Source organism: Piliocolobus tephrosceles, chromosome 14 (genome assembly GCF_002776525.5).
Source record: "Piliocolobus tephrosceles isolate RC106 chromosome 14, ASM277652v3, whole genome shotgun sequence".
In the NCBI taxonomy this organism is placed as follows: Eukaryota; Metazoa; Chordata; class Mammalia; order Primates; family Cercopithecidae; genus Piliocolobus; species Piliocolobus tephrosceles.
In genome coordinates this window covers 11,639,894-11,650,311 of record NC_045447.1, presented here as the reverse complement: position 1 = coordinate 11,650,311, position 10,418 = coordinate 11,639,894, and the positions used below count along the sequence as shown (strand labels likewise).

At 42.6% G+C, this 10,418-nt stretch overlaps 1 protein-coding gene across 2 annotated transcripts in view; it reads left to right on the top strand.

The window, feature by feature from the left end:
- The window catches only part of ZBTB34 (zinc finger and BTB domain containing 34), a 25,049-nt gene extending 15,385 nt beyond the window's left edge, over positions 1 to 9,664 (top strand). For both annotated transcript variants that reach the window (XM_023217129.2, XM_023217128.1), the window contains one exon: positions 3,167 to 9,664. In XM_023217129.2, the coding sequence (XP_023072897.1) occupies positions 3,177 to 4,691 (1,515 nt within the window). In that variant the 5' untranslated portion in view covers positions 3,167 to 3,176 and the 3' untranslated portion in view covers positions 4,692 to 9,664. The remainder of the gene's footprint in view (positions 1 to 3,166) is intronic.
- Positions 9,665 to 10,418: the final 754 nt, after the last annotated feature.

Sequence of the window (10,418 nt, the reverse complement as noted above, 5' to 3'; positions counted from 1 at the left end):
TCCCTCCCTCCTTCCCTCCTTCCTTCCTTCCCTCCTTCCTTCCTTCCTTCCTTCCTTCCTTCCTTCCCTCCCTCCCTCCTTCCCTCCTTCCTTCCTTCCCTCCTTCCTTCCTTCCTTCCTTCCTTCCTTCCTTCCCTCCCTCCCTCCTTCCCTCCTTCCTTCCTTCCCTCCTTCCTTCCTTCCCTCCTTCCTTCCTTCCTTCTTTTCCCTATTAAGTATACTAACATATGCAGTGTTTCCTTTTTAAGGATGATGTTGCCATTGGTTTGTAGTAGATACACTTTATTAAGAAATTATTGTTCTGTCTCTAGCCTATTGAGTATTTTCGCCTTACTCTGAAAGGGCATTTAACTTTCTCTCACATGCATTTTTGACATAATATTGATTTGGTCACGTGGGTTTTTCTCCTTGACTTATTGATGTTGCAAATTATATTCGTCTATTTATTTCTGAACATGTAGCCATCCTTACATTTGTGAAACAGCTGTTCTTGGTCATAATATATTATTTTAATAGGTTGTATTTGCTAGCATTTCTGTTAGGACTTTAAAATCTATTTATTTAGATGAAGTAGACAGTTTTCTTCTTTCTGCTATTTGTCATCTTCTGCTATCAGATTTGTGCCATATGAACTGAGATGCTTTAAATGTTTTTACATGCATCTAGAACAGTGTGAACGGCCTGAAGATCATTTGTGCCTTGGCACTTCTGTTTCTTATTTAGTTCTGCCAATTTATGTTATCCTAAAAATATGTTCATTTCATACAGATTTCAAATTGATTTCAATCATAAATCTAGGATAAATAAGGGCGCAGTATTCCTCTTTGACTAAAATGTTTTAACTCAAATTTTGATGTGATTAAAAAAAAAGTTCGGACATGATCTAGGCACATTTAACTGATCCTTTCCTGTGAGAGTCTTAGACTTAGTTGCATGTTGTCTTGTCTTGAAATTTAAAACTTCCCTCTGTGATTATGTGCTGTTCTTCTGTATTAGTTATTTTCCCACTGTCTTTGGGCATCATTTGTTTTTCCTTTTCTGACCTCCTGAGTTCAGCCATTTCACTTGTTTTTAGTATTTATTGTTTAATGATTAAAACTCTTAAGGCACTGACTTTTCCTGTTACAGCTTTTTGTTATTTTTTTTTTCAAAACTCCCAACATTTCATTTTGAAAAACTTCAAACAGAAAAGGTGAGAGAATTTCACAATAAGTGCCCAAATATCCACAACGTAGACCCTACAATTGTTAACTTTTTACTGTGTTTGCTTTATCATATATTTGTCCATCTCTTTTTTGGAGATACATTCTCAAGTAAGTTGAAGACATGAGTAAACTTCACTCCTAAAGCCAGATTTTATGTGTCTTCTCATTGTCTAAGTAGTTTTATTCCATTTAGATTTTTTTCTGATCTAATACTTAGGAGGTATTTACATTTCTATTGGTCAGATTTTAAAATATAATTGTTAGATCTGGTTTTGTTGTGTTTGGGTGAGAGGATGGAGCCTGGACTATATATACTTAAGTAGTTCTGAGCAGTCTGGTGCTGCAGATGTTTAGGCCACAGGAAGGAAACCTGTTGTAGGTGTGCCACAGCTGTGGCACACACCTTTTGATGTGTCCGTCACCCTTTCACTCCTGTTGTCTAAAATAACTACTGTTTAAAAATACTGTCTTGGCCGAGTGCGGTGACTCACGCCTGTTATCTCAGCACTTTGGGAGGCTGTGGCGGGCAGATCACTTGAGGTCAGGAGTTCGAGACCAGCCTGGCCAACATGGTGAAACCCCATCTCTACTAAAAATACAAAAACTAGCTGGGTGCGGTGGCGGATGCCTGTAGCCCCAGCTACTCAGAAGGCTGAGACAGGAGAATCGCTTGAACCCAGGAGGCGGATGTTGCAGGGAGCCAAGATCATGCCATTGCACTCCAGCCTGTGTGACAGAGCAAGATTTTGTCTCAAAAAAAAAAAAAGTAGTAATAATAATAATACTGCACTGAAGGAGACCGAGCATAGTAAGTCTCAGCCAAACCAACCCAACCCAAAAGAGATATAAAGGTGTACACAGCTGAAGGGCAAACACACAAATCAAGACAGTAATACTGAAAAGGGTTTAGCTCCATTTATTGTATCCACTGTGCTGCATAGTTGAAAAATACCAATCAGAAATACACAAGTAAGGCAGAACATTTTTAGATGAATTTAGTTTTGTTTTTGTTTGTTTGTTTGTTTGTTTATTTTGAGAAGGAGTCTCATTCTGTCACCTAGGCTGGGGTACAGTGGTGTGCTTTTGGCTCACTGCAACCTCCGCCTTCTGGGGTCAAGCGATTCCCCTGCTGCAGCCTCCCTAGTAGCTGGGATTACAGGCGCACAACAACACACCAGGCTAATTTTTTTTTTGAGACGGACTGTCGCTCTGTCGCCCAGGCTGGAGTGCAGTGGTGCAATCTCGGCTCACTGCGAGCCCTGGCTCCCAGGTTCACGCCATTCTCCTGCCTCAGCCTCCCGAGTAGCTGGGACTACAGGTACCCGCCACCGTGCCTGGCTAATTTTTTTTTTTTTGTATTTTTAGTGGAGACAGGGTTTCACCGTGGTCTCGATCTCTTGACCTTGTGATCCACCTGCCTCAGCCTCCCAAAGTGCTGGGATTACAGGCTTGAGCCACAGCGCCTGACCACACCAGGCCAATTTTTGTATTTTTAGTAGAGATGGAGTTTCACCATGTTGGCCAGGTTGGTCTCAAACTCCTGACCTCAAGTGCCTCCCAAAGTGCTGGGATTACAGGTGTAAGCCACTGCGCCTGGCCTGAATTTAGTTATTTTTCACAAAGTACTTCAAACCCACAAAAGTACTTGAAATGGGGAAATATTTGTCCTAAAAGAACACCAGTTTCTCAGAGCCAAAATAGCCCTACTCTGTGTAAAATGTTTTACTTTTGATCAAGATGAATGTTAGGCAACGGTGACACTAGGCTAATTGATCATTAGTTTATTTGGCTTTTGGTGAATTAACCAAAACATGAAAGACTAAAACAAGGGGAAGAATGCTTCAGGTAGATTTTAGGAGGTTTGATAGCCACAATGGTATTGTCGTTGTAAGCTTGTGTTTATGCCACTTGTACTTAGTGAGGAGTCACTGGTGAATGATGCAAACTCTCTCTCTCCGCAGAGTACGCTTCATGTCAGTAGAAATGGACAGCAGCAGTTTTATTCAGTTTGATGTGCCCGAGTACAGCAGCACCGTTCTGAGCCAGCTAAACGAACTCCGCCTGCAGGGGAAACTATGTGACATCATTGTACACATTCAGGGTCAGCCATTCCGAGCCCACAAAGCAGTCCTTGCTGCCAGCTCCCCATATTTCCGGGACCATTCAGCGTTGAGTACCATGAGTGGCTTGTCAATATCAGTGATTAAAAATCCCAATGTGTTTGAGCAGTTGCTTTCTTTTTGTTACACTGGAAGAATGTCCTTGCAGCTGAAGGATGTTGTCAGTTTTCTGACTGCAGCCAGCTTTCTTCAGATGCAGTGTGTCATTGACAAGTGCACGCAGATCCTAGAGAGCATCCATTCTAAAATCAGCGTTGGAGATGTTGACTCTGTTACCGTCGGTGCTGAAGAGAATCCCGAGAGTCGAAACGGAGTGAAAGACAGCAGCTTCTTTGCCAACCCAGTGGAGATTTCTCCTCCATATTGCTCTCAGGGACGGCAGCCCACCGCAAGCAGTGACCTCCGGATGGAGACGACCCCCAGCAAAGCTCTGCGCAGCCGCTTACAGGAGGAGGGGCACTCAGACCGTGGGAGCAGTGGGAGCGTTTCTGAGTATGAGATTCAGATAGAGGGGGACCATGAGCAAGGAGACCTGTTGGTGAGGGAGAGCCAGATCACCGAGGTGAAAGTGAAGATGGAGAAGTCCGACCGGCCCAGCTGTTCCGACAGCTCCTCCTTGGGTGATGATGGGTACCACACTGAGATGGTTGATGGGGAACAAGTTGTGGCAGTGAATGTGGGCTCCTATGGTTCTGTGCTCCAGCACGCATACTCCTATTCCCAAGCAGCCTCACAGCCAACCAATGTATCAGAAGCTTTTGGAAGTTTGAGTAATTCCAGCCCATCCAGGTCCATGCTGAGCTGTTTCCGAGGAGGGCGTGCCCGCCAGAAGCGGGCCTTGTCTGTCCACCTGCACAGTGACCTGCAGGGCCTGGTGCAGGGCTCTGACAGTGAAGCCATGATGAACAACCCCGGGTATGAGAGCAGCCCCCGGGAGAGGAGTGCGAGAGGGCATTGGTACCCGTACAATGAGAGGTTGATCTGTATTTACTGTGGAAAGTCCTTCAACCAGAAAGGAAGCCTTGACAGGCACATGCGACTCCATATGGGAATCACCCCCTTTGTGTGCAAGTTCTGCGGGAAGAAGTACACACGGAAGGACCAACTGGAGTACCACATCCGGGGCCATACAGATGATAAACCATTCCGCTGTGAGATCTGCGGCAAGTGCTTTCCATTCCAAGGTACCCTCAACCAGCACCTGCGGAAAAACCACCCGGGCGTTGCTGAAGTCAGGAGTCGCATTGAGTCCCCCGAGAGAACAGATGTGTACGTGGAACAGAAACTAGAAAATGACGCATCAGCCTCAGAGATGGGCTTAGATTCCCGGATGGAAATTCACACAGTGTCTGATGCTCCCGATTAAGATGGTAAAGAAGTGCACCCAAACAAAGCACATTAATCAATGCATATTTGTGATTTGCTTTGTTGTAATCTTTGGTTTTCCCAACCATCTGGAAATCTCTTGGTCTCTTGGCAGTTTTTCTAAAGTTTCTGGATGGAACACTTCGTTGTGTTTATCCTTTCCCCTGCCCTCCCTCCCCGAAGGAGCTCAAAGCATGAAGGGCAACGCATCCAGGGAAAACACAGGCTGACAGTATTCCTCTTTGGCTGAACTCTTAATCCAAAACCTGCCAGTGATTTAGCTATGCCAACTGGTTGACCCTCCATTCTCTGCCAAGAGGCATACTCTCTCATTGTGTGCGCTGGCAGCAGTGCACTTCCATGGAGGGAGATTAGGATGCCGTCAGCTGATACAAATGGGTAACCTTTTCTAATTTAAAATTCCTTTTAGGGGGTAGTTAGACAATTTATATATATATATAATAAAACTATTATTATATATATAGTATATATACATTCTCAAATTTGATTTTATTCTGGTTGAGGTGAATGTAAGAGGAATATATAATTTAATACAATGTGAACAGGGCTTCTGAGTCTGTCTCATCCCTACCTAATATGTTAGGGTTTTGTCCCTTCATTTCCCTTACAAAAGAATGTTAGTAGGTTTATATTAATCATTGTGTCCAAAAGCAAGCAAAGCAAATCACAGTGTTCACAGCTCTGCTTCATAACAAATACATAAACCAAATGCCATAAAATTTCTTCAACTCTAGTTGGAAACCGTTTGGAATTTTTGTTAGTTGTCCAGCAGGTAAGCTGGATGACCTGTGGTGCTGACCTTTTTACATAGTGTAGTGTTATATTAGCCAACCCCAAAGGAGCAGTGGTTTTCAAGGTTTTTACTGGCCTACAAATCTACCTTCATTCCGTACTGTAGAAACATACATACCAGGTAACTAAATCGAATCACTCTCTATCATGAGTTAGTACTCACTCGCACTTAAGGAAAGGGATTTGTAGTTCTGTCTACAAAATTCTCCAAGCAGTGTTGTGGGTTTTTTTTTGTTTTGTTTTGTTTTGTTTTGTTTTTTTTCCTTTCTCTTTTCAAACAGCCAGTTCAGGTGCACAGCAACTTTTTCTACATGCAGTTCCCAGGGAAACTGCAGAACTTAGAATTTGTACTTTTTGTAAAGCTATACTCTATGGGAATTGCAAGCAATATATCTATCTTAGTATTGTGTGTGCTAATGAGAGCCTCAGTGGCTCCCCCACTCTCTCAGTGTTTCCTGCTTAAAGAACCAACAGTTTAAAAGCCCTCTAAGATACTCTGTGTGTCACCAAATCTGTGTGTCACCATTTTTTGTCATGTGGTGCTATTTTTGTTAAGTGTCTTTTTAGGTCAGTATAGTTGTAGAAAATGTGAAATCTAATGGTAATAATGAATTATAATTGTTTTCCTCTCTTGAGTTCGTAGCTTGAAAAGAGACCTCAAAAGCATGTGCTGGCAAACACATTACTGTATGAAAAGATACCTGAGTCCTATTTGAATAATGTTTTATTAGTACTTTCGGAAATGTCTTCAGTTCTGTATTGTGTTCACATACACAAACAGGCTTTACAAGATTGCTTCGGTACTGTAAACTCTGGCAGAGAGTAATTTTATAGGCGGTTTGGTGGTGAGTTTGTGCTGTAGGCTGCCTGTGGGATGTCAGCGTTCTGGTATCTGGCTGAGAACCTGGGGTCTGAGATGCACAACCAGTACACCTCCATAGGAGAACAGTGCAGCCACCTAAAAGAAAAACGAACAAAGGACCAGCCTCAGAGGCTAGAAGTTAAAGGAATACAGAATTTGATGTTTGCTGGTTTTCTGTGCTTTTTTGGCTCTTAAAATACCAATGGTGGATTGTTTTTTTGTTTTTGTTTTTTGTTTTGAGAAAAAAAAGTCATTCAAGCCCTTTGTGTGTAATAGCCCCCAGGGGTGGCAGCTGTGCAGTCGCATCTCTTTAGCACACAGGATCTGTTCACGTGTGAACTGCTGCGCTACACATCAGTGTTAACTCCCTACAGATTACACTCTAATCCCGCTGCTCCCGAGGAGCGGCTTTTGCTAAATCGGGTATATAGTATGCCTTTTTCCTCGTCAAACTGCCTAAGTAGGGGTTTGTTCTCTCCCTGAAGCACTTGTTCAACTCCTGTTAAAGCCGCGTGCCTCAAGGGGAGGCTGGACCCCAAGTGTTTACCCACTTAAATATGTTCTGGGGTTTCAGGTAAATGTTGGTGATTTTTTTTTTCCTTACATGAGTAAGTTTGGTTTTGATTTTTTTTTAATTGAATGCAAAAAATTTGTGTTGTGATACAAATTAAGTTTGTGACAAGAAATGCCCAAATCCAAGGACATAAGAGGTCAAGCTCAGGGAAGGAACCTCCTTTTCACTCAGGCTTGGGGCCTTCAGCGAGGTCTCCAGAGCATTCCGTGGTATGAGAGACAGTGAGGGGGGAGGGCACCTGGTGCGGGCACCTCCAGCGTCCTGGCTCTTGGCATTGTCCGTCTTAACCTTATTTACATGGAGTTCTTTGTATTTGTGAATCTGTTTAACTGGTTTGAGTTTACCAAAGAGTGACTTATCCAAAATTGTCTTTGACAAGAATATCCATTGCTTTGATTGTACAGTTCAGGTTCAAACATTGTAATGGGACTGTTAAGGGGCAGAAAATTGATTGAGTTTCTCTCTAAGAATCATGATTCCACATTTTGCAAGTTCCACTTGCTCCCATTCGTGTTGCTAACACTTTACCCTTTCCACTGCTCGCAGTGTTAAGAATGAATTCTCAAGCCATAACACAGTACTGTAAAGTTCCGCAGGGCTTCGAGGGAGGCAGCGCCTAGGCCAGCACGGAGCTGTGTAGCCTCTCTGAGCGTTCGCACTGTCATGCTTCCCAGGGGCGTGACTGGTGAGAGATTAACTCCATTCAGATCGGGCAGCAGCAATTAATTGTGCCTTGCCGCATGAGGATGTGTCAGGAGGATTAACATGACCACAGAACCGAAACATTCTCTCCCTGAAGTTCACTTCACGTCTCCGCAGACGAAGTACGCTGTGTAACTCCTTAGAGCAACTCTTTTTGGAAAGCAAAGTCCCTATTTCTGTACAGTTTTAGGTTAGGTGTTTCATTTATAACAGATGCAGAAATCAATTAAGATAAAGTGATATGTGAAGAAATCTTTTACAGTAAAATATATCCTGAATTCATATAGGCTTGTTCATAATTGAGTCTCTTCTTGAGCTACCTTTTCAATATTAGACAATGTGAAGACAGTGACAGCGTCCTTTTCTAGAGATACTTAGCCTGTTATTACAAACTGTGAAGACAAAGAATTTTATACTTTTACTAATGTTTGTGGTTTTAAACAGTTATTTTCATTCTAATCAGTTATCTACCCTCTAATTTCTACTAAAGCTGTAAATACATTTAGAAATTATATTTGTAAATACAGTATATGGAGACAAGTTAATTTTTTGGTCAGTGGAAAAAGCCTCCCAACCAATTGGCTCTGCCTTGGCAGTTGTGTTTTTTGTTTTTTTTTAGTTTAGGGTTTTTTTTTTTTCTTAACAGCAGAAAGGATACTGTCGGTTCACTGTTGAGCAGAATATACTGTAGAACGAAATTGATAATTTTGAAATCTTCCAGAGCATGAGTAAATGTCTTTTCTAATGATAGCAAATATAACCAACTCTTTGTTTTTCCCTTAGCCCAGACCATATAGGCCTGCGTATTTTGTGTGTGGTTTTGTTTTTATTTTTGTTCTTACAGCCTAGACTCTAGGAAGAATTTGCAGGAACACAAAACAAGGGCTGGGGGGAATATCATCTATGTGAATGAGCTTTACTTTAAAGAGATCAATGTATTTTATTTTATCAACTTTTTCTCTTAGTTACTGTGATTTTTGTTGTTGTTGTCCTCGTTATTGTTAAATTCTGTAATGGTTTCCTGTGAAGCCTCCACTGAAAGGGACTCAAATATGCAACACCTAAACTATTTTCCAAGGGCACATGCCCCTTGAATGGTGCTTCTAGACTGGTCAGGGTTATTTATTAAATTTTATATATGAAAGTATTGGGGAATTATGTAAATTCTTTATATGAAACTATCTAGTTCATAAATCATAGATTTCATATTACTCAGTGCAACTGAACTAAAAGTTCAGAAAAGTCATTCACATTGTTCCAAATTTGTAATGGTTGTCACATGTCACATGCGTCTTTTTCAGTAAGTGCCAGAGTGTTCCCACTGTTTCTGCCCAGTGCTTGACTTCTCGGCCCAGAAGGGAACCTGCTTTCTCTGGTTTCCTCCCTGGGTCTGGCACAGACAGGGCTATTGTAGTTCTTGATCAAGTCCTGGAGTCAGCCTTGCCTGGCTCTCCTTGTAGCAGATTCAGTCCACAGACCTCTTGCTGCCCCTCAGTGACAAGTATGCTGTGAATTCAACCTTTGGACTTGCTGCCCAAGCCTTTGGTTGCTGCCCTGACTATTGTAAGAGGTAAACTTACCTGGTTTGTTTGAGAATGACCATTTTCCTAATGTGAAAACCATCTCTCTCACCACTTTTATTAGTAGGGCTAAAATTTTTTTCCGTTATAAATGGTTGAGCAATTTGAATGACTTAACACAGTGTCATTATCTTGCAATATAAACTGGTAACCTCACAACTCCACACTTCATCACCATATGAAGTAAATGAAGCTAGCTAAGCGGATGCTGTATCAACTAGTAACTTGCCATTAAGGATTATTTTATAGCATGAATTTAAGACTATTTATTCAAATGATATTTTACTCTTGTATTCACTTTGTTTTAGATTTGTGACATGAATATTTCAGTGCTGCTTAATTTTGTTCTGAATTCTTGTTTCTTGCTTGTAAATGGCTTTTTTATGGTATAAATAAAGTCAATGGACATTGCTGTTTGTAAATAAAAATGCTGCTAGAGCAAATGTGCTGTGGTCTCCCTCTGCGTGGGCCCCCTGAGCTTTGGTGAGTGTCACTGGCTCTGACAAACATCTGCAGTGTCATAGTTGCTGTAATCACTGTTTTTGAAAGGTTAGGGTTTCCTAGGAAGCTCTTGTGCCACTATCGTGCTGAGAAGAGGAGAAAGAAGTGAGTGTATTTCTGACCTCTTGTGTGGCGACTGCATTGTCGGCCTCGGTCTGCACCCAGGCGCCCCCAGAACGAATCACTGGTGAATCCCTTCCCCTCGCGCCTGCAGAGAATATGCCTTGCTCAGTTGTCCACAGAGTGTGGGGTTGCACAGGCGCATGTCTCCACTAAGCCAGTTAACTCCCCCTCCTCCTCCAGGTTCCAGCCCAGGGGCCCCTCTTCCCGCCAGCAGCCCTCCAGGTCAGGCCTCTCAAATGTGTTCCTGCTCTCTGGAGCACTTATTTCAGTTTGTAATTGGATATTCATTAGCGAGATGATTCAGTTAGTATTTCTCCCTCTAACCTGGAGGCTCCCTGACAGCAGAGTTTATAAACTCTTTTCTCTCCCTCGAGTATCCTTAGCACAGGACCCGGTACCACAGTAGGCACTCGGCAGTGTTGAGTGAATGAGCTAATGTGTGTCCCAAAGGGTCGCACAAGGCAGTCTGGCTGGGATGCAGGCAAGATTGACCTCAGCTCCCGTGGGGCTGCGAGGTGACCTGCTCCTTACCCATAAGTAAGGGCTGCTGTTAAGCGAATCCTCACCAGGCCT